The sequence below is a fragment of the Sphaerodactylus townsendi genome, linkage group LG12, assembly GCF_021028975.2.
Source record: "Sphaerodactylus townsendi isolate TG3544 linkage group LG12, MPM_Stown_v2.3, whole genome shotgun sequence".
Lineage (NCBI taxonomy): Eukaryota > Metazoa > Chordata > Lepidosauria > Squamata > Sphaerodactylidae > Sphaerodactylus > Sphaerodactylus townsendi.
Window position 1 is genome coordinate 17,698,851 of NC_059436.1, and position 24,037 is coordinate 17,722,887.

The 24,037-nt window shown below is 46.7% G+C and overlaps 1 protein-coding gene across 4 annotated transcripts in view; it reads right to left on the reverse strand.

The window, feature by feature from the left end:
- Positions 1-1,604: 1,604 nt before the first annotated feature.
- The window catches only part of B3GAT1 (beta-1,3-glucuronyltransferase 1), a 63,340-nt gene continuing 40,907 nt past the window's right edge, over positions 1,605-24,037 (reverse strand). Inside the window, exons 2-7 of one of the 4 annotated variants that reach the window (XM_048513200.1) lie at positions 18,743-18,869; positions 18,465-18,611; positions 15,710-16,218; positions 8,657-8,953; positions 4,348-4,461; positions 1,605-3,747 (exon numbers count right to left, since the gene is read on the reverse strand). In XM_048513200.1, the coding sequence (XP_048369157.1) occupies positions 4,375-4,461; positions 8,657-8,953; positions 15,710-16,218; positions 18,465-18,611; positions 18,743-18,746 (1,044 nt within the window). In that variant the 5' untranslated portion in view covers positions 18,747-18,869 and the 3' untranslated portion in view covers positions 1,605-3,747; positions 4,348-4,374. Of the gene's footprint in view, positions 3,765-4,347; positions 4,462-8,656; positions 8,954-15,709; positions 16,219-18,464; positions 18,612-18,725; positions 18,870-24,037 lie in introns of all 4 variants that reach the window. The other 3 variants (XM_048513199.1, XM_048513201.1, XM_048513203.1) reach the window with 3 other exon arrangements.

Consider the following 24,037-nt stretch of genomic DNA (forward strand, 5'->3'; position numbering starts at 1 on the left):
AACCAGAAGACTGTTGGGGTCCGTTAAATTGTTTGAAATCAGAAAACAACCTAGAGAGGAAATTTGAAGGGGGGGGGGGGGGTCAGTGTCTTTGGTCTTTAATTTTCTGAGATTCTGGCACCAGCTCTGTCCAAGAGGCCCTGGATTAAGTAGATCAGTTACTGTTCAAAGAAGCCCCTGTGCCCCACCCATCTGCATATGCAAGTAGCATTTTTTGAAACAGTGCAGGGCATAAGCTTTACGAATAACAGCTTTCTCCCGATCTTTAGCAATTGCTGGCTGTGTGGCAGGAGTGGATTGGAAATGCCTGCACCGAGTGGCTGAGTGAATCACGGGGGCGCGGGTTTCCAAAATTCAACAAAAGGCGGACGTTTTGTCCTACTCTCTAGCACCAATGGATCATAAACTCAAGGTTGTTTCTGGACTCCACTGCTTCAGATTGAAGCCAGGAATCATTGCCCCCACGCCAGTCTTATATGCAGTATAGATGCTAAGGAGAGAAAGGTTTTATTCTAGCTTCCTCCCTGCAACACTAGATTTCTTTGTGCAGGGATTTGAGGAATATACGCCTTGGAGCAGGGGCTTGTTTTTCCACTCCATGCACTTTGACTGCTGTGCAAATAAAATATTGGGGGGGGGGGGGTTGTTGGAATTTGGCCTTGCCCCAACTTGCAGTCTGAATTGGAAGACCCCAGAAACCCTGCTGTTTGCACAGACCAGCACTGAAACTGCTCAGTTGGATTAGATTTCACACCTCCACTATTATCTAGTCCAGTAGGGTTAGCAGTGTCTTATGGTAGCCCTAAACAGATTTATTCCCACCTAAGTGGAATGATTTCTGTTAGCATAGACTGGAGTAGCTCTGCGTAGGAGTGCGCTGTTATTCGGTTGTCCCTGGAGCTCACCATTGGTTTTACTGCAGTAAATATGCTGTTCTCTAAAGGGCCGAGAGACTGCTTTTTGTTGACACAGTATTCTTGGCTTCCCCCAGGCTCGAATTAGTGTGGAGGTATCGTTTTTCTATTTTGAAGAATCAATTTGTTTTCTCTCTTGCAAAGGTAATTCCGGCACACAAGCTGAAGTGGACTTAAGTCTGCTCACCAAGAAGTCAGCCCACTTTTTTCTGCCAACCGAGCCTTTCCTGCAGGAGACCAAGGCCTTCCCAGCTCTCTCTCTCTCTCTCTCTCTCTCTCTCTCTCTCATATCAACTTGTCTCATAATTGGCTCCAATCCATTCATCACCTCCAGCAGGCAGAGAACAGAGTGCAGAAGCTGCTCCCTTTCTTGGGCATCTTCTGTGTGAAGAAGGGCAAATGACCAAAGGGAATGATTTGTCACTGGGCCAAAGCTGGTCCCTCTTGAACTAGATGGCCACTTACCTGGGGAACGAGCAATGCTAGGGAGCCAGCGTGGTGTAATGGTTAAAAGCAGGTGTACACTAATCTGGAGAACCGGGTTTGATTCCCTACTCTGCCACTTGAGCTGTGGAGGCTTATCTGGGGAACCAGATTAGCTTGTGCACTCCAACACATGCCAGCTGGGTGACCTTGGGCTAGTCACAGTTCTTTGGAGCTATCAGCCCCACCCACCTCACATGGGGGGAGGGAAGGGAAAGGAGATTGTAAGCCCCTTTGAGTCTCCTTATAGGAGAGAAAGGGGGGATATAAATCCAACCTCCTCTTCTTATTCTCTAATTTGGCCCAAGCTGCCTTATATTGAAGTCACGCCGTAAAATCTTCCCATGTCTAAAATGTGCATGAATCATGCCTTGAGCTGGAGCATGTCAATTTTGTGCTGAAGAATTCTGATCTTTTTCACCCAAGTGACTTACTTCCTCCAAGGTGCGTCAAGGACTGTGACGGTGTTGCCGTGAAGCTCTCGCGTGCTCATGACCGTTCTTGCTCCCAGAGAGATTTAAAAGGGAGCCCGTGGACACACTGCACAGAATTTTTGGCTGTGCTTCTAAAAGCATGCAGGAACTCTTGGGCTGTTGAATGCTCCCCCTCAAAAAAAGCCTTCTGCATGTAATATAGCAAGAACAGTGAAAATAAGAGTTCAGTACGGTCCTCTCCCTGAGCTGCTCGTTTACTACATGCAGGGAAAATATTCAAAAATAGGATACACCTCTGCAGCCTGAATAGGTGCAGACCAGACTCCACATTCCTGTTAATATGTTGACTGCTCTAGGATGGCCACTTGGTTTAAAAGGGGCTTGCATCAGTGTATTTTTTTTTCCTGCGCACACCTCCTTGTACTAAGGGAGTGTTATGTAAGACCATGTGCCCACAATGTGGCACCCACAGGCACCATGGCACGTTCTGACACCTTTCCTGCCCCCCCCCCCCAGGTATTTTTAGAGAGTGGTCAGGACAGATCCAACAAGACTTCTGATTGGTGTTAGAGATTTGATTGGCTGTGCAGATTTTTAAAATGCTGCTTTGGCAGCAGATGCTACCCCAGCACAAGAATCTTCATGCTGTAACGGAAGGTAAGCTGTAGAAGCCATTTTGTAGCAGGCTCCACCTCCTGCAGCAGCCATTTTGAGACTGCGCCCACCACATAGTATCTGAATTACAAAGGTGCCCAGGGGCTGCAAAAGATTGGGGACCCCTCCTGAGGAAACCTGTTGCGAGTCGCAGGTGGCTTTTCAGCAGGGCTTTGAAGATAGTAGGTTTCATTTATTCACTAATGGAATTTCTGGTTTTGGCCTCTGCCTGCATGACCCAAATGATTTTTAAGCAGTCCCCTCATGGTTGCGACACTGTCTGGGACAAGAGGCCACATATTGAAAACCGATCTTACATGCCCTACATCACCTTGGCAGGGGAACCAACGATACCCTATCGCTTTTTAGCTTTTCCACATCCTGGAAAGTTGGAGCAAAGCCAAAAGTCTTGTGTCAGCCAAATTTCCAGAAAAACCCCTTTGGAGATGTAGGGGGGGGGAGCAGATCACAAACCGCAAACCTTGTTGAGGTAGGCACACATTGCTGTCTGATGCAACTCATGCAGCTTGGCAAGGCCCAGCTCAGAAGGGTCAAGGCTGTGATTTAAATGGAGGGCAGAAGTAAATGCTCACATGAGTGCTGAGAACATTTCACAGGAGAGCACAACCCCCTTCCCAATCTCCCTGGAGCTGATGAAAGAGGTACAGATTGCAGGAAAGGGACAAAGGTGATCTGCTAATTTGCAACTGCCAGTCTTTTTCTCCGCCCCTCCCTCTTCAGGCTAAACCCAATCACTTTTTTTTGCAGCGCAATAAATATAATTTAAGAGCAGTGGTGCCACTGCTGAACCCAGCTTCTCCTCTCGCCGATCATGCCCAAATAGATCGTGTCCCCTTGAGAGAAGGAAGGACGCTGTCAGGGTCCAAAATGGAAACCGTTATCCTTATCAATGTCCCGTGGAAGCCCCTTCGTCTGAATCTTGGCTCCCAGTGGGTTTTTCCTCAGGCATGCTTCCATCTGCGTGCATCCAGCGCACTTCCCACTCACAGCGTCCCATGAGGCTCCTCACCTCGAACCAAAAGTGACGCCAGCTCCACGGCTGCTGTGCTTCTGTTTTGTTTTGTATGTCACTGGTTTGTCATCTCCAGCAGGTGTAGAGTTTCCCTTCTTTGTCCAGAGTGTGCAAGGAAGGTCAGGAGAGTCTCAGGAGTTTGGATTGGTTTGATTGGTACACTTGGTTGCTCTCAGTATGTTCAAAGTATTTGGACCAATCCTGGAGACTGGATGGCTGGCTCAAGACTCCGCAAAAGGGAATATGCTATAAATTAAAACAGCAACTCAGTTGTCATGCGTTTGCTCAATTCACAGCAAGATGCTACTGTCTGAGGCCCCTTCCGCACACGCAAAATAATGCATTTTCAAACCACTTTCACAACTCTTTGCAAGTAGATGTTGCTATTTCGCACAGCTTCAAAGAGCACTGAAAGCAGTTTGAAAGTGCATTATTCTGCATGTGCAGAATGAGCCTGAGTTCTAACTAGGGTTGCCAATTACAGGTTGGGAAATTCCCAAAATTCCTGAAAACATGGAGGCTGGAAAGGGTGGAGTTTGGAGTGGGAAGGGACCTCAGCGGACTATAATGCCATACAATCCATCCTTCCAAGCTATTTCAAAATATGACAGGTGGGACAGCTGCCAAGGTTATTTTCAGCTTGACCGAATTGTTTTGTTTTGTTGAGCTCCATTACAAAGTAGGTGTGATGATTCTGAACCCGAGGAATCCCAAAGGATAAAATAATCAAGTTTACACCAAGGAAAGAATCTGGCCAACCCCTCTGTATTTTGCATGTGCCAAGTTATCATTTCTCTCTGCTGTTTAAGAATATCTGGCTTAGTCATACCTGTTAAACTGTCTCTGCTGCTTGATGTCAGATTTCCACATTGGGATCTGTGAAGCCTTTCTTCCCCTCATTCACCAGTACCGGTTTCTCCGTCCTTGTGTGCCAGACGAGAATCTGAATGAGAAACGGGGATAAAGGAAGAAGTCTGTGCATAATTGTCTATTATTAAATCAATAGCAAGACTAACCATATTCCCAGGAGGCTAATGACCCATCTCCAAGTCTTAAAGAAGACTGGCAAAAAGACTTCATAGGGGTTCCTCTTCGCCTCCTGAGCCAATGAGACAGGGAAACAAGAGCATGGGCAGAAATGATGCATTTTATGGCACTGTGTCTCAGGGCATTAACCCAAACCTTCAACGTGCTCTTGGTCACGGACCTGTTCTATCATCTCATCAATGTTCACAACCCTCCCTGGGCTTGTCTATCCTTTCCTATCCCTTTGCAACAATAACGGGGACAAGGGAGCTCTCGGGAGGCACATGGTTGAACAAACACGGACTAGCTTCAGATATGCCGTTCTTTGCTATGGAAGCTTGGGCAGGGGCAAGGTATCATAGCCCCCCAATGACTGCTGAAGAGTTACCAACTCTGGGTTTGCAATTCTGGAGACTCGAGGGCAGAGCCTGAGGTTCCAAGAGGGGATGGACCTCAGCAGGGTATAATACCAGAGCATCCACCCTTCAAAGGAGCCATTTTCACCAGGGGCCTAATCTAGACCTCACCTGGAGATTGGCAACCCGACCTCCACGTGAGAGCAAGTGTAGCCTGCCTGTTGTGAATGGAGGCCCATCAGGTGCCGAAATGGATTTCTGCAGTGCAAAACAGACGGTGAAAATAACGCAAACCCCTCAAGGCTGGATATTCTCGATCCACATGGTTTTGTAAAACTGGGTTGTTCCACCAGGCCGTTCCCAACAGTTCCAGCCAACACCAACAGCTCCTCTGGGCCTCCGGAACAGTTTGATTCTTTAAGACGCCATCTATTTTTTTTATACATTGTTTATTAATCTACTGTTTTTACATGTTGTAGGCGTTTATTATTTTCGTGTTAATGCTGTATTTAAATGGTTTATTGTGTCTAATTGTTGTAACCCACCCTGAGAATTTCTGAATGGGGCGGGATAGAAATGTGAATGAATGGATAGATGGATAGATGGATAGAGCATTGACTTCTGGAATGATGGCGGCTTTCCACTGAGGAGCAATTCTTGCTGGTTGAGGGTGAGTCTTTCACCATGCTCTCTCCCCAGTGTTGGGACCCACAATTTGACAGGTGGGGTCTGGGAATCTCTAGTGGGACCCCTGAACTAGAGGAAACTCCAAGATCAGTGGAAGCAGGCAGGTGGAAACGCTGTTAAGAAGCCGCTGTCCTCCATTAATCTTTTAAAACATCTTTTTAATTAGCTCTCCCTCCTCTATCCTCTTATTATGTGTGTGAGTGAGTGTATATATTAGTTAATGTGTTGTTTGTTATATGATTGTTTCATTTTTATATTTTTTAAATTCTTGTATGTAATATTTGTAAATAAATAAATATTAAAATATATGTTTAAAGGCTGGGTAGAGCACTTGGGCTGCCGACGGCCAGTCCTGACTGCCTCAAAACCTCTCCGGCTGCATGAGGACATTGCTCGTATGTCTGTGAACAGCAGGTAGGGGGTGGCTTCTTTGTTTTCTGCTGAGCAGGACTGTGGCCAACCTGGCCAAGTCCGCAACATTGGCAACTCAACTCTTCCCCTGCTTTCACTAAGGCTGTGCCAACCTTTACAAAATGCCCCCTCTTGCCCAGCTCTCTTGACTATCTACTCTGGCCATTGCCCACAATGTGTCCCATTGGAGCGATGCTCTCTCTCCCGTTCCCCTTCAGTACTTTACTTATGACGTTCCTCACCTTGACATGGTTCTCGCCTTGTTGCTATGGCAATGAACGGCATGTTCAATTGATCTCCTTGTTTCCTACTCGCTGCTCTTTCAGTTTTGCCTGAGCAAGCTGGCCTGGAAACAAATATCTGCTCTGCCCAGGCAGGAGGAAGGCCAGTGCCTTGGCCTGGATGGTTCTCCTAGGCCTGCTGTTTCTCACTTTTAAATACTTGGTGAATGTGTCCCTCCCCATCTTAAAACTGGAAATGCATTTCACTCTATACTCAAGAGAGAAGCACATGGATTTTCTCTACTGGCTGGTAGAACAACTAGCAAGTATCTTCCCTGCAATGGTCATCTGCCCCAGTTACTGCATCATTCCAGATCTTGGAGTTAATTTTTTAAAAATAAGGTCAAATAAGGATGCAAAGTATTTAGAGAATATTTTGCTTCCTGGTTTTGCAGAGCTGAATTTGATGGGGCATTTGATTCAACGCTAGTGCGCACAGCAAGTGTCTGTCTGGAATTGCCAACACAGCTGCTTATGGGGCTGAAGAAACCAGCTACTTTTCAGGAAACTCACTGGTATCTTCAACAGATGGTGCAAGCTCCAAAGGAAGGAAAGGGTGTTCAGGATTTTCCTCTCTTTTTGTGCAGTCTCAGGGACCACCTAAAACCTCTCACCAGGCCCAAAGGGCCACAGATATAAAGCAAACGATGGAATATCTTTGGGGGCTGTTTCCTCCATCTAAAAGGTTGTGTAATGTGCCATTTTAAAGTATGTTTTATGAATTTTAAAAGGGTTTATTATTGTTACAGGTTATAATTGTTATTAGATTATATTGGTTTTTATTATTTTTATGTCTTGTGTTGTAACCTGCCTTGAGACTTTCTGGATGTAGGGCGGGATAATAATACATAGATATCAAATAGGGTTCCCACCTCCAGATGGGGCTTGCCACTCCCCTTCCCAAACTTCGCCCTTTTCAAGTTCCACCCTCAAAATTTCCAGTTTTTTCGAAATCCAGAGCTGGCAACTCTAGCTGTCAAGTTACTTCTGGCTTCATTCAAGTTACATATGAATGAATGGTCTCAAAGCAATGATCAGAACAAAGTCCTTATGCCTGGGCTACAAAAATAAGCAAAAGGTTGCTAACAAATGTGCAGTTATTCTAACAGTGAATGGAAATGAAATGGAAAAGTCCTACGTGAGAATCTGCTTCCAAAATGTCTCACACCATCATTATGCAAACAGCAAAAAATGTCCAGAGCCCAGTATGCAGATGACGAGTTCCCCGGATTTAGTGGAAATCTTGTCGGCTTCTTCGGCAACATGATTCAATCTTGCTCAAAATGTTCTGGGATCCCTATCATGTTATATGCCATAAAATACTAGAACCAGTTTCACTGACGTATACCTTCCAGTGGGGCTAAGATGATAGCTGCTCAATGCTATGCGGCATAAGGGTTTGTTTTAGGATGCCATGTTAAATGGTGTAATTTAATTACAAAGGTAACAAAGATGTAGGTAACGTCTAAATAAGCACTAACACATTAAACACGTCACCCACTAGGCAGCCAATTTAGGTTTGGTATTTCTTATATATTAAGGAACAATGCTCATCACATACAATTGTAATCATATATCTATCTCATATCAACAGAATTTCATCATTCACTGTTGTATCATCACATGAATTATTTTTCTCTTTTTCTATTCAATAATCTAAACATAAACAGTCCCTTCAAAGGTGTTTCCACATTCATTCAAATTCCAGGTTCTTGCAGTTGATTACAAAAGTTTGTTCATAAATATTGTGGTCTTCAATTCATTGCTGGCAGGAACGCATCACACAAAATTGCGCTCTTCGGTGTCTTCATCAGTGCCAATTTGCCATTTACTGGCATATGAGGTGTTCTATAGGTAATAGACGCTTTCCAAGAAGCTGTCAGATCCTACCACACCAGAGAAAGGTGCAATTTATGTGATGAGCATTGTTCTTAATATATAAGAAATACCAAACCTAAATTGGCTGCCTAGTGGGTGACGTGTTTAATGTGTTAGTGCATAATTTAATTACAGTCAGTCCACAAACAGGCGTACACTGCAGACCTGGTCTGCATATTGGACTCGCTGGACTTTTTTTTTTTTTTGCTATTTTCACAGTGATGGTGTGAGACTAGTGTTTTGGCAGCAGGTTCTCACACAGGACTTTGATCCTTGCATTTCATTTCTATTCATTGCTAGACGTTGGTTAGCAACCTTTTGCTTACTTTTGTTGCCTGGGCATAGTGACTTTGTTCTGATTGTTGCTTGTGTGCACACTAAACTCAATTTGTTGTCATTTACCCAGTTGAATGGCCTCCAAACATCCTGTCATTCGCAGCCTCGCTCTGAGTCTTGCCAGCAGAAGGCTGCGGCTTCCTTTGAGTCAAGGGCACGGTACCTTAGTGCAATTGGCAGCTTTCGGTTCAAGGTCATTCAGGGTCACCAGCTCCCGGAGAAGGCTGCTCTCCTGGTAGCCGCCCTTCACCCCTCGCAGTTTGAAGTAAGCCTGAGGTCGCTGGAGGATGAGCCTGAGATTCACAGCAAAGCCTGCCATGTCGATGGCGAAGGGCCGATGAGGGTCGAAGACGGTCTTCCAGCCGTACACTTTCCCCGCAGCATTGACTTTGGGCGATTCGTAGCGCAAGCCCCCCACAAAGGCCACTGGCCACACCGACACTTTCCTGGTGCTCCGCATCTGGAGGCGAGGACAGGGACCGTCACATGCAAGAAGGCACACATTTATTTATTAAAATGAGGGTATTTCTATAGAAAAGAACATGCTCATGCAAATAGGACCTGAATGGATCAGACCAATGACCCTTCTAGTCCAGCAACCTGCCTCACAAAGCGGCTATTCAGTTCCTCCGGAGGGCTAAACAAATGGGCGGGCCAGTGGCCGAGGCCTTCCCCTGCTGCCTCCTAGCATTAGTATTCAAAGGTTTGCTGCCTCTGCAGATGGTTCAGTCACCTCGATGACCCTCTCCTCCATGAATCTACCCCAAAAAGCAACAAGCCATTAAAAACGCACCTGTGAATGTCAACAGCACAAAACTATCCATGAATCAGACTATGTGGAAAGTGGTAGATAAATACTCTTAATTAAAAGTACGGGTTAAAAGAAATCTTAGGGCCTGGTGAGCAAGAGATAGTAAAGTAGGTGCCATGTGAGGTTCGACGGGGAGGCTGTCTAGTGCAACTTTGCTTGTGCTGCTTCAGATCTGAGCCAGTAGTTCCAAGCATATCCAAAGGCTTGGAATTTTTCTTAAAAAGCTGTCTGCAACCTTCCTTGGGGACTATAGCAAATGAAGAGCCCCGTGTTCTGTTGATTGACAGACTCATGGTGGTGCCTCTGTGGGCACCACATGGCCAGGGCTCCTTGGTAGCTTCCCATCATATGCTTAAGCAAAGTGGAATGTGTGAACCACTATACACCTGTCCAGGCATGTGAATTGTATACGCTGAGTGCATTTCTGTCCTGCGGTGCAAGGTTCGCCCACGTTCATCTGCAGCGTACCCACATACTCAGGATAATGGATCTGTGATCTACTCCATTCAGGGTTGTACCACTTCAGAATACATAGAGACACATAGCATGATTTTCCACTGTGTTAGACCACCGGTCCATCTAAGTGGCATCTGCTCTCCAGGCAAACTGGGGTCTTTCCCCAACACCTTTGGAGCCTGGACTCTTTTGCCTGTTCTACCCCTTAACTCCCTCAGCAATGGCAAGTCCTCTCCGCACTGGGCATTTTGTTAAGGTTGCCAAGTTCAGCTTGTAAGATTCCTGGAAATGTTGGGACAGAACCCGAGAAGGGGGAGAGTTTGGGGAAGGGAGGAGACTCAGCACAGATCTGATACCCTAGAATCCACCTCTGAAATTGTCATTGTCTCCAAGGGAACATTTCTGTAGTCTGGAGGTCAGTTGTGACTCTGGGAGGTCTCCTGGTCCAACCTGGAGATTGGCAGCCCTTCTTCTTCATCTGCTTTGGGGTCAGTTGCCAGAAGAGCAAGACCATTTACTCTCCTCCCCATCATTTTTATCAATATGATCTAGCCCAGTATTTCACTTTTACTGGATAGCAGTAAAATCCATGTCCTTAACTCTAAGCCCCTACAAGGTGGCATTTAAAACTTATCTACCTCACAGCCACCTTGGCTCCAGGAAAATCTAGGAACATCCAAGTAGTTGATTCCCAGCGGTAAAAGCTCTGGACAATACTCTTAAAATGTTGTTGCCTAGGCTCCTACCTAGTGGCTAAACTCTCTAGGCTTGCTATATAAACTACCTTTTGCATTTGAAACAATCGAACCATTTGGGACAAAGATTTCAGTTCAGTCCTGATCTGCTAGTTTTCTACCTGTAAGGGAACTATTTGATGGGATGTGTCATTCAAACATGCAATCTCCCAGGTGACCCTTCTGTATGTGTAGGTATCCTCTAAGGTTTTTATCATCAGCCTCTGGCACTGAAGCAGGTAAACACAAGCAGAAGAGATCACTAAAATATCACCAGTGGGAAAGAGCTGCAGAAACTGCCATTAAATGTAACATTCATGATCCTTCCCAAAAGTTGCACAATTCTCTCTGGCCTAGAAAAATGGCTTGGGAGCTCTCTCTCTCTCTCTCTCTCTCTCTCTCTCTCTCTCTCTCTCTCTCTCTCTCTCTCTCTGCTAAAGCTGTTTGAGAATCTCAGATCAGAGATCTCCCTGCGTGTCTCTTATTGCAGCTAATTACGACATGAGAGGCTGAAGAGCTCCAAGGGGCTTGCCCTCTTGCATGAGACGCCTGCTAACATCTCTCCTTGCTCATGGAGCAACAAAGGCCCATGTGCTCTGCAACACACAGCTCTGGCTTTCCGTCTCCTTTTTGCAGCTTGCTTTCACGAGAAGGAGAGAAAGAGTCCCCAGAACCCCCCACTGTACATGTTTGCAAAGCAGCTCAGATCAGGCCTTGCTGGGGTGCCTGCCTCCAGGTGGGGCCTGATGATCCTCAGGAATTGCAACTTCTCTCCAGACTACTCGGATCTGTTCCCCTGGAGAAAATGGCGGTTTTGTGGCTTTGTACCCACTGAGGTCCTTCCCGTTCACCAAACCCTGCCTTCTCCTGGGTCCATGCTCAAATCTCCAGGAATTGGCAACCCTAAGCTTTGCTCAGTTCACACATCGCTATCTGATTGGCTGTGCTAATAGCAGCGGCAAAAAGAGAAGCAAAACAAAGACTGAAAACAGTCTACAGGGGTGTCTGCACTCCAGATTCAGTTGACATCCAGCAGTGTCTATGTTTGGTCATCACCCTCTAATCTCCAGGTATTTCCAAACCAGGAGTTGGCAACTCTAGCTGCTCTGAAAGAACAGACACACACGCACATGCACACACACGCGCACACACTCTGAGATCTGATCCTGGAAAGGAAGGTACTCAGAGTGTAGGTTTATGCCTGTCTTTTTCGAGCACAGCTGTCTCAAAGCCTGTCTCTCCCCAACCAAGCCGCCTGGTTTATTGCGCAGGTGCAGCAGCCCAAAGGAACCACTGCACACCCCACCTCTGGGCATGCCGTCCTGCAAATGTGATGGTGCAGATGGAGCTGTCTGTTCCCTGACAAGATGTCAAGCCCAGAGACAGATAGCAGACGCCTGGCTCTTGACAGGAGAAGAAAAGACAGTGCAGTTCTAAATACCGAGACCACCACAACCTCCATTCTCCCATGAGAAAAAGAATAAAGGCAGGGAGGGAGGGGGGAAATCCAAGCAAAACAGGGATTAAATAGCAAGTATTTGATGGGTGCCATTTAGGGAGGTTTCATTTCTTCTTTGCTGAGTCAGACCAAGAATCTTCTATGCCAGCAGCCTAGCCACCAAGAGGGTTATGTGAAATACCAACAAGGCAGTAGCTCTCGTTGTTCCAATGGTTTCTCCTTAGCATTTGGAACTCAGAGATAAACTGCTCCTGAACATGGAGGTTCCATTGAGCCATCTGATAGTGAAAAGGCTCGTTTAAGGCCTTCTTTGCCCGCAAAACCAAGCAGAGGAGGGCCAAGGCAAGAATAAGCACATATTATAACAAGACTCTGGATAATTGACTTGTTTTGTACTTTAATGTGAGCACCCTGTAATAAGACGTCAGTGCTGTGGAGAGGCAGCTGAATTCCCATCTGAGATCTGCATAATATTACAGCAGGGGGAATAATCCCAGCAACAGAGCTGTCAGGGTTGATTTCAGCCTTCAAGTTGTTCAGTTACTATCTGCAGTTTTAGCTCTCTTAAACTCTGCTACCAGGATCCATGGCAAAAAAAACAGGGGTGCCTGCTCTAGTTTGGGAAATACCTGGAGGTTTGGGGAGGGGCCTCAGTAGGGTACACTGGCATAGAAACCACCCCCTGAAGCAGCCATTTTCTCCAGAGGATCTGGGGAGGATGAGCTGTGGCAGATGGACGGGACCAAAAAGGCAGCAGCTTGCAGTCTCCAGCCTAGTAAAGCCCTTTGAGCCGGTCTTTCATTGTTAATTATAGGATGGGCGTTTCCCCACTTACCACGACCCCCCTTATGCCGTGCACTGAGAGCTGAGAGTCATTTCTGGTGCGCGCCCAGGCGTCATTCCTGGAGCTCTTGTAAATGGCGCCTTTTGATGACCCCGCGCTCTGCGTGGGGTCATCAAAAGGCGCCGTTTACAAGAGCTCCAGGAATGACATGTGCTGAGGGGACACGGCAGTGCAGAGTCGGGGCAGCTGCGTTGTCGCCGCCCCTGTCATGGGGAGTGCCGGGGGACCCCGCACTACTTGAAGAGAGTAGCGCGGGGCTTAAGGTAAGTGGGGAAAGGCCCGGATGTTTTGGGTGACATTAATTCATGGGGTCACCATGAGTCAGATGTGGTTAAAGCATGCACCTGTTTCTTACCACTATCTGTAGGGTTGCCTTCTAGCTGCTTTTCACCCCATCTGATTTATTTTCCCCTAAGTCTATTAACCAGTTTTTGCAAATTTCGTTTCGCTGGGACTGAACGCTTAAGCAATGGGCACTGCTTAATTTGCCTGCATTTAAATTAATTAAGAACACAGAGCAGTAAGAAATTACTTCATTTATAAATCCTCCGGGGAAAGGACAGTGTCGTTTCTGTGTTCTGCCAATCCCTCCCAACCCCCCCCCCCCCACGTTTGTTTGATAATGAATCAATGGTAATACCCTGTAACTGCAGCAGCGTGCAAATGGGAAAACAGCAGTGGGAGGGGGGAATGTTTCCCAGAAAATATATATATTTAAAAAATCATATCCTTTAATGTTAATTTAAGAGCCACATTAACTACCCATAAATTACTGAACACACATGAGTCACGGCTCTCGCTTCCTCCTTCCTCTAACTGTAAGCAATATCTGACGTGCATTCCATGATTGTTACCAGCCAGCATAGCCAGGAGGGAGGGGAATCATAAATGGAAAATCTGTGATTTCTTCCTAACCTACAACCTAACCCAGTGGTGGTGAACCTATGGCATGGGTGCCAGAGGTGGCACTCAGAGCCCTCTCTGTGGGCACGTGCGCACAGAGTTTGTCACGTGTGTGGGGGGGGGGGCTTGCTTCTGAGTAAACCCTCCTAGGATCGTGATTTACCCATTTGAAGCATTGCACGGTTGCTTCAACGCAAAGCCACCAACTACCACCAAGCTTACTCCTGGGTAACATGCACCTTGGAGCAAACAATTTTTTTAAAAAACTAAGACCCTTGGTATTCTGTGTTAAATTCTGCTGTATTGGCACTTTATGTATAAATAAGTGGCTCTTTGGGTTGCAGTTTGGGCACTCCTTTGCCCTAAAAGGTTCTGCATCATTGACTCCAACTTTATCTAACCTAACCTACATGACAACCTACATATATTTTAGCGGGCACTACTTTTTTTTTTTAAAAAAGGAAACATTTAGCTGTTTTCACAGGCCGTTGCTCGCTTTGAGAACTTTCTTTGAGAACTTCAACATACCAGTAAGGGTCTTGGATAGGCAGAGATGGCAAATGGGTGGGATTCAGGACATGTCAATTTGGGGGTGTGTGTGTATCTGGGGCAGGGGCAGGGGTTCGGGGTCTGCCCACTCTGTTTTGTTTCCCTCAAACCATTTGCATTTAAGAAAAATGTGTGATTCTTTAAATGTGTGATATGCCATTAAGTGACATCCAGCTTATGGAGACCCTACAAATTAATTACCTCCAAAATGTCTTATTATTAATTACCTTGTCCAGGTCTTTCAAGCTGAGGGCCATGACTCCCTTTGTTGAGTCAATCCACCTCATGTTGCTTTTTTCCCCTCTTTTCCTAGCTACCTTCAACTTTTCCTAGCATTATTGGCTTTTCCAGTGATTCTTGTGTCCTCATAATGTGACCAAAGCCTCAGTCTAGTCATTTTAGTTTCTTAAGTGAGGTCAGGCTTGATTTGATCTAGAACCCACCAATTCGATTATATTTTGTGGTCCAAGGTCTCCGTAATACTCTCCTCCAACAACTCTCCTCCAATGAACCAACTTTCTTTCTGTCAGCTTTCTTCATTGCCCAGCTTTCAAACCCGCACACAGTAAATGGAAAATAGATTTGCCCTTTCAAGACTATTCTTCCATATGGGCCAAACCAGTGAACTAGGTGAGATGCTGCATCCAACAGTCTCATACTGGCTCACCTCACAGGAGAAGAGGCATGAACTCACCATGACCTCTTACCCTTCTCAAGAGGTTTAAAGTCAATCATCAAAATCGACCATACGCATATAAAGAGTAAAGAAGAATAGGAGTTTGGATTATACTTCACTTTTCTCAACCGTAAGGAGCCTCAAAGCGGCTTACAAACTCCTGCCCTTCCTCTCCCTACAACAGACATGTAGCTCATTTCTTCAGCTTATGTTAACAGAAGTGGTAGGTACCTCAGAAATAAACAGCACTGCTAAATCTGACACTGATCTTGGCTGCCCATGTAAATCAATAGAGCTAGAGAATGGGGCCAGGTTTAGATAAGGGGGTATTCTTCTGTAGGCTTACAGTATTATTTCCCAAAGCATTTTCCAAGAAGCCTTAAAACTATTACTTTTTAGACACATTCTCCTCCAAGCAGCTCAAAGCACCAGGCACCCATTCTCCCTGGCTCCATTTTATCCTCAAAACAACTCTGTGGGGGGTAGGTTAGGCAGAGAGAATGAACCAAGTGATGCCTTTGAACATGCACAGAGTGTAACTGTACTCACTAATCCTCCCTCTATTCTGGCCCATGAGCATTGAAGAATTTGTGTTGGTTGAAAGGTCTACAAAAGGAGAACATAAGAACCACCAGCATCCTGATTCACCGAGCAGACAACCAATTGCCCCGAAGGGCTAACAAACAGGGCATAGAAGCTAAGGACATCCACAGATTCAGAACGACCCTCGCTGAAGATCTGGAGGAGCAACTCAACCCTGCAGGCTAGAGCAGTGGCCTCTTACCTCCTCAAAGAGTTCCAAGCTGTAGGTGTTATCGTCATCTGCAAAGTAAACAATCCCAGGCTGGCTGTTGTTTCTATTAAATGTCTCTCTCAACCACCGTAGGGCCAGATTCCTTTGCATTGTCCCGCGGGGGATCCGAGGGTCCCTCATGTCCCCCCTCAGCTTATAGTTGCGAGGTGTCTCCACATTGAGGTGCGTGTAGTTCAGCCCAGTGTCCCTCAAGAGGCGGGTGACAAGAGGAGTCCGCCGCTGGGAGTCTTCCACCAAGATCCAATGCAAGTTCGGGACATGCAAAAAAGTGTTGGCGAGCCGTGTCAACTCGGCCTTTTGGACCGGCCGGCTGTAGGTGGGTGTGACAACATGGATGGTAGGCAAGGCGTCTGACCAGGGAGGCGGGCGTGTGTAAACATATTCTGTCCTAACCACCTCCACAATATCCCGGTCGGACAGACAGTACTCCTTGGAGTCAGAGCCTTGGGAGAAGTCGCGACGGGAATCTCCACCATCATCTGTAGCGGCGTATGAGAGTGGGAAAAAGGACAAAGGATGGACAATAGGTCAGTCTTCTAGCAGCCTCTTTGGGAACAGTCAAGAGCAACCCCAAAGACAAGAGACTCCCTTTGGATTGGGTAGGTTGGGCTAAAGGAAAACAAGCTCAAAAGCAGAAGCTGCAAGCAGGAAACGGGGAAGAGTGCAGACAACTTTAGAATCAATCTCTGTCAGGCTGCATGCAAAATCCACTACCAAGAAAAAACAGTGTTTTTAGTCTGTCTCAATAACTCGGAGAGAGACCTGCAAATATTTGCTTATTCTGCCTAGTACGTTCAGCTTCTAGGGTTAAAAGTTGACACGACGTGCAGAGATCATTAATAGATACCCCAAACACTTTTTAATGAGAAGTGATAGTTGTGGATGGTAAGGGAGATCCTAAGTTCCCAACTTCAAATTATTGGTCTCCTGTGTATACGCCATAATGTGTGTCAAGGGCCATCATGCCACAGTTGACTTTTCAAGAAAAGAGGCTGATAGAAGTGGTATGCTACCGCTTTCCTCTGCATAATGACCCTGAGATTTCTTGGTGGGTTCCCATCCAAGTACTAGCTAGGGCTGACTTGAAGGCATAATGTGTGACTATGTTTATTGGCTAATGGGGCAAATGGCAACTCCAAGGTAGGGACATTTGCAGCCTAGAAAAAGTGCAGTGGCTTGCGTGATCCCACCCCATTTCAGTCTCTGCCCTCTGATGCCATCATAATACAAGATGGCCACCATATTTGTTATTTACCAGAACAAATTTTGAAAAGGCCCCAGTCTAGTTTGTATGATTGTGAAAGCAGTCAACTCCTTTCAACTCTATCCTCATAGCCTTAACCACTAGAAACATTACTTTTAAAAAAGAGTTCTTGATATGCTGAATTTTGCACCAGAGGCCAAATATATGTCTACATAATGTTGATGAAGAATCCACACACTGCTGTCTGTATTTAACACTTATGGTCATACAGGCATCCCTGCTGAGACTAAAGGTAGCATGCCATAGGTTTTCTAATGAGAGCTATATGGCTAAGCAGGGATTTGTACAGGATTTTGGATCTAGACCAGCCACCAGCTGGCCTTAGTAAAGTACTCTGGCCACAATCCAACTGTGGGCACACTTAATTTAGATTCATTGATTTGAAGATCCACATACAGTTTGGTACGATAGAGAAACTGTACCATTGCAATTTTTCTTTATTGAAACATTTAGAGTCTGACTTATTTGTGACCCATTAGGACCTCAAGGTGATTTGCATCAATATAAAAATCATACAGCAAATTCTCAGCACTAGGAAAAATAACACAACAGATCCAAAATGCCACAATATTTCATAATTCCATGGTTTTAGATTGTAAACTCCGTGGGGCTGGGACTTGCCCGTATTCATAAAATTTATAAAGGACAAATGAGACTGATAAAAGTACATGAATGCCATAATTATGAAAACAGCTGCATTGTTATTAATATTAATAATTATATTCCACAACTACCCAAAATAAGTTTAAACTAAGAGGATGTGGCTACACCCCAATCCATATTTTCGGGTTGTTCACGAAGGGCTAACAGTTGAAATTCAACACATGAAATTCCCCCCAAATCTATTTCAGGGGTCTCCAAACATTCTGACCCAGCAGGCATGTTTGAAATTCTGACCCAGCACAGCGGGAGCAGCCACAAAAGGCTTGTCCCAACTCCCCTTCAGTCACACAGGGAAGATCTGTGTGTTGTGACGGCAGCAGCTGCCAAGTCAACATTTTAAAGAATCTACACAGCCAACCAAATCCCCCATAGCCAATCAGAAGCCTTGCTGGGCAAAAGCTTGACCATGCCCCACCCACTTTCTAAAACCCCTTGGCAGACCCCAAGAAAGATGTTGGGGGCAGCACAGCCCCCAGTGGCACCATGTTGGGGACCCTTGTCAAGTTTAGTTATTTTCTGTTAGTTCAGTGAAACCGAAGTTCAGGATACCCCTTTCGCTCTTTCCCCTCTTCCAGGAGATCTCCAGGCTACACCTAGAAGTTGGCACCCTTAAAAGCAAACCCATACAATCTAGGACGTTTTCTGCAACGAACTCTGAAAGGACAAAAGGTGAACACGGACCACCGGATGGAACGAGAAGGATGACTATGGAAGCGATGAGAAGGATCCATGGTGTGGTGGGGTTGGTGGAAGGAAGAGGTGGGCACCATTGGCGTGGGCCAGTGGCTTTCTCCTCACCCTTGTGCACTGCGAGCAGTGGAGCTATCGTGCTCTGGTGCCAGACGGTGATGAGCAGCGTCCAGGGAAGAACTATCAGCACGATAGCCAGGATGTCGCGTCTCTTCGGCATCTCCAAGACTGACTGGGCCCACAGCTCCTCATTACCTGACAGCGAGAAGCCCAGAGACAGAAGAGCAGAGCACACGGAGAACAGAAATCAGTGGGGAAGAAGGAATCGGGGCAGAGAGAAGACAGCAGTGAAAGGCTCTGGGGTCTTACCAGTACTCACAACCCACCCATTGCACAAGCAGGTTCGGAGGGGCAGCTGCCACCAGGGAGGAGGCAGGCTGCCGAGGGGCGACTCTTCTCCAGGCGTCGCGGGAGCCACTGGCACAGACTTCAGGGTCCCTTTGGGAAGGCGGCCTGCAACATAAAGCAGAAAGGAATAGACAGGCGGAAGTGCAAAGGGAGGGGCAGTGAATTTGGCGCTTTGAATGTCTCTCAGGCATCCTCCTGCTTTTCCCCAGTTATTTGCCCCGAAGCATAAAAACCAGGAACATATTAAACTGCCACAGAGGCTTAGGTCTGACGCTAACAGAGACACAGGCAAGATTTAAATAGGCCGTATTTTATCTAGGTGTTATCTTGGCAAGCCCTGTGCATCACTTAGCCAATAATACGTGGGGTGGACAGTTGCCAAGAAAATGGGAAAACTGTTCAGAGCACTGACCCCCAGGTACAGAAACCAGGAGGGGACCAGTTAAAGAATGCAACGCAGGCAGCAGGAAGGGGGACAGCTTTATCCTGAAGCTTGAGAAGAATTTCATGCAGGGAGATTTCCAGAAAGGAAAACAAAACACAGCACAACATGTAACTCTCCCAGCCAAACACTGGATAATGTCCACACATGTGGTAATCTCTGGTTGGTAAAAGATGCAGGAATCTTAATTCTGTGGTTAACCCTACTTTACTTACAGGCAGAGGTGGGATCCAGCCAGTTCCGAGAAGGGGTTACTAAAGCAACCTCCCTGCCCAACAGGGACTGGAGGTGCGTGTGTGCGGCGGCGCCACTGTTTGAATCCCACCACCATCGGAACCTGTTATTAAAATCCCACCACTGCTTACAGGTCTTCATTTTCAGAGACACTTTCTGTTTGCTTTCTTGAAGCTCCTCTGCCTGATATCCATAACCCTGCCTTATTCTGTTCGGTCGTTCCTTCCTGTCCATCTCTTCAAGACGAGAGGAAAGTCAGCACGGTGTAATGGTTAGACTTTCAGACTAAAATCTTAAAGACCCAGGTTCGAGTCCCCACTCTGCCTATTGGGGTGAGCTTAGGTCAGTCACACTCTCTTGGCCTAATTATTTCATAGCATTGGTGTGAGGATATAACTCAGGACAGGAGAATGAGGTAAGCCGCTTTGTTTAATGGTATAATTTTGATTATGTTTACATTCATGCACACCGCTCATTAAACCCAGGCAGCAGTTAACACAGCTGGAAAAAAAAAAGATGACACAACCCTTTCTTTCAACTGTGTAGCTGAGAAGATGTCCCTCCCCATACCTCAGCTCAGCCAATCTGGCCACCTGGAGTCAGACCAATGAGACTAGACAACTGCAATAGGTTTTCTCTTGACGTCAGCTATGAGATTCCAGTTGGTATAGAATGCCGCAGTTCAGTTATTATCAGGAGCAAGGCAGAGCGTGTATATTATTGCCATTCTGCATTCAGTCAATTGGCTGCCCACCAGTTCAATTCAAGGTACTGGCTATTACATACAAAGCCCTTGTTAGCCTTAGTCATTAAAATATTCGCAGGACCTCCTCTCCTATGCTCAACCATGACAACTTCACTCATCTGAGCAGGGCCTTTGGAAGACCAGCCCGGTGATAATCAAAATCAGCAACTGCCCATGCCTGTTCATCCTCTGTTGTCCACGCCCCCCCCCCCCCAACTTACAGAATCTCTTGCCTGATGGGGTCAGAATGGCTCCCTGGCATTCTGCAAACCATGAAAACTGAATTATTCAGGAGAGCATTTTTTGCATAGAAAAAAAAGGCTTTATTATAATGAAATGGTTCAGGAAGATGCTTTAATAAAGGAAAAGGGATTGTGAACTGTACTGCTCTGTAGACTACATCCCATCTGTTGCTGCATGTATTATCCTATTATGAAGCTTCTGTATCATTCAGCATGTCAGGTTAATACTTATGCTTTGTTTCGGCTTTGTTTCAGATTTCTGCAGTACTAATCCTATTAACTGGTTTACTAGCTGTCCCAACCTGTTGAATTTATTGTTTTACACTGTGCAATCTGCCTTGAATCTCAATAAGAAAGGTGGACTATAATTAATGTTAAACAGACAAACAAGTCCGTATATCTATTGGTGAGGTGTGGCCACTATCTTTGGATACCTAAATCCACAGACTGGGGCCGCAGCAACATCAAGCAGATTTTTTGTCTTTAGACTTGGAGAATACCCCCCTTTTGCCAAAAAATCTGAAAATTTAAAAATAAAACTACATCGAGGGCTTAAATTTCCCACTGCAGGAAGCCACTCTGGACTTGGCCTTGGCAGACAGCAGAACCACTGGGGGCGTGGCCAAAATAGCAGAGGATGCTGGAAGTCACTTTGGGTTTGGTCATTATGACAGAGGACTCTGGGAGCCATACCGGGCTTGCAGTGCCTCCTAGGCGCTGCTGCTGCTGCTGCTGCTGCAGCTCTAAGGTGGGTGGTGGGGCCTGGAGTCACACCTGACTCGGCCACGGGTGTGGGGAAGGGAGATGGGATTTCCCCCATGAATCTCACAGGGCCCTCACTTGCAACTATAGGGAGAGAAAAGTGGGGTATACATCCAAAATCTTCTTTTTCTTCTTAAAATATCCAGCAATTTCTCAGCCTGGAGTTGGCAACCATCACATGCACTGACGTATCTATGGTGGGGCAAGCTGGGGGTATGTGTCCCAGGTGCTACTTGCCTGGGAGCACCCTGGCTGCCTTTTTGCAAGGCAGGAAGCCATTGCGCCTCCCCTCTAGTCTGTGCCCCATCAACCTCTGCCGGATCCACCCGGGGGGGGGGGGGGCTTTCCCCACTCTCATCGTTCCCCTCTCGCGCAGCATCCCAGGCGCGCGCCCGGCCGTCCCCACGACCCCGCGCTCTGCGCAGGGCCATCAAAAGGCGCCGTTAAGAAGAGCGCCTGGGATGCTGCGCGCTGAGGGGCGAGACAGCAGCAGCTTCGGGGCGGCTGCGCTGTCACCGCCCCTCTCAGTGGGGAGTGCCGAGGGACCCCGCGCTACTCTCCTCGAGTAGTGCGGGGCTTAAGGTAAGTGGGGAAAGGCCCAAGGTTGAAAGGAAAGGATAGACCTGGCTGCCAGAGAGTTGATCTACCAAAGTGGGGAAGATCTGTGGAATTTTTTGGGGGGTGGGTGGTGGGTGGCAAGGGATGTAATTTCAGTGCTTGCCCCAGACATTGTTCTCCCACACACCCCACTTCTTAGCCTACTATGGACAGATGTTGGAATCTATAGGACTTCCTGCAACCCAGAAGAGGGGATCCCCCCCCCTTGTTGTGTGCAAGCGGGAGGGAGAGAGAACAAGGTTTTGCTATTTCTGCCTGACCTCATGCAATATTGATTCCTTTTAATTGAGTCCAAGATGTCTAACTGCTCCCTGGCCAATTGTCTGCCAGTCCAACTTTCCCCTAAAAGTGGGGGGGGGGGGTCAATGCAGAATGTTTTGCTGTGAGCTGATCATTCACGCCCCAAACAGCAAAAGACAAAGAAACAAGTGTCCATTGTGTATGCGTAGGATGGACTCTGCCACTTAGCATCTGCAGGGGATATGCTTCAGCCAGAAGGGCAGTGGCCCTTCTGAATTCATTTGAAACCAGAAGAGCAGGGTATAAATCCAAACTCTTCTTTTTCTCTTCTTTTTCCAAAGTGGCCATTTTCTCCAATCTCTATCACCTGGAGATCAGTTGTAATCCCAGGGGATTTCCAGCTGCCACCTGGCGGCTGGCAAAAGTAGCATACATTGCTGGAATGGTCCCATTTTCCCTTCACAGCAATCCTGTGAGGTAGGCTGCCAAAAATTACCAAGGTCAACCAAGGGCTTAACATAACCTGAGTTAAGACTGATTCCCCCTGTTACAGCTAACCTCCGGATGACAAAGTGTCTGGAGAAAATGGCCATTTTGCAAGGTGACCTCCATGGCATTATACTCCATTGCAGTCTCTTCCTTCCCCAAACTCTGCCCTCTTCAAGCTAGATCCCCCAAAATCTCCAACCCATAGCTGGCAAACTTATATCCAACCATAAGGCTGCTGCACAAATAGGTTCCATGGGTGCTGGGAGCCAAACATTTCTGACCACGCACCTGGGCTCTAGTGAACAGTTCACGCTGGGTTCTGTCATCTGGCTATACAGAAAGAAGCAGGTGTGTGCACACCTTAACATTGGGAAACGGGCCCAGATTCAATTCTGACCTCATAGTTTGGCAAACGTGGCTTGGGAAAGCCAGGGAAGGGGGAGAGGTAGAAGAGGCTGCCAAAAATAAAGGTAGCAATAAAGCCTCATGCTCATTAATTACTCGGTAAGCCATTACTGCCTAAAAAACCCATAACTTTAATGGAGGCTATTATAAAGTATAGTAGCAAAACTGTGAAACTAATTACTGTGTAGTTATTGCGGAGAAAAGGAACGGGCTTGCTGGCTTTTTAAAGAGGAACTGCACCTAAGCATACACACGTCACTCTTCTGCCTGGATTATTTCCCCCCTGCCAAGCTTTGAATTCGCTTGCACTCTAAAGGCCAACAAGATTTCCAGGATATAAGGCTCTGCAGAGTCAAAGCTCCTTGGGAAATTTTGACCATCCAAAGCTCATGCCCTGTGAATGTTGTTGGTCTTTAAGGTTGCCCTAGAGTCGAACCTTGCTCTTCTATTGTGGATAACATGGCTACCTACCTGAAACCCTCTCCCAATAGTTGGAGAGGCTGGTTTCAGATCCCTGCCTGATTCCTTGGTACCTTTCCTGTCTTCTAAATGAAGGGCTACTATTTACACTGGGAAAAAAAATAATGTTCTGTATTTGCAAACACCACTGCCATAGTCCTACAGCTTCTTCCACTTTAGGTGGTCCAGATTTCACCAACCAAGGATGCAGAGCCAGCCTGTCCGCTGGGCATATCTCAGTGATCACCTAGGGCACCAGTCTATTCCAGAGCTGGATCAGTGATCACTTAGGGCACCAGTCTATTCCAGTCTATTAGGGCACTCAGTGATCACCTAGGGCACCAGTCTATTCCAGAGCTGGAGGAGCACCAAGCCAGCCCTCCCTTGACAGTACAATTGCCAACCTGCGGATGATGGCTGGAGGTTTACCAACCTCCCGGTGGCACCTGGAGATCTCCAGCTATTGCAGTTCATCTCCAGGCAACCAAGATCATTCCCCCAGGCCTGACCTGGAGGCTGGCATCCCAAGTTTAGAGTTGGTTGACCATTGCCTGCCACTGCTTCAAAACCCTGGATTTCCTTGGTGATCTCCCATCCAAGCACCAACCCAGTCCAACCCTGCTTAACTCCCATGAAC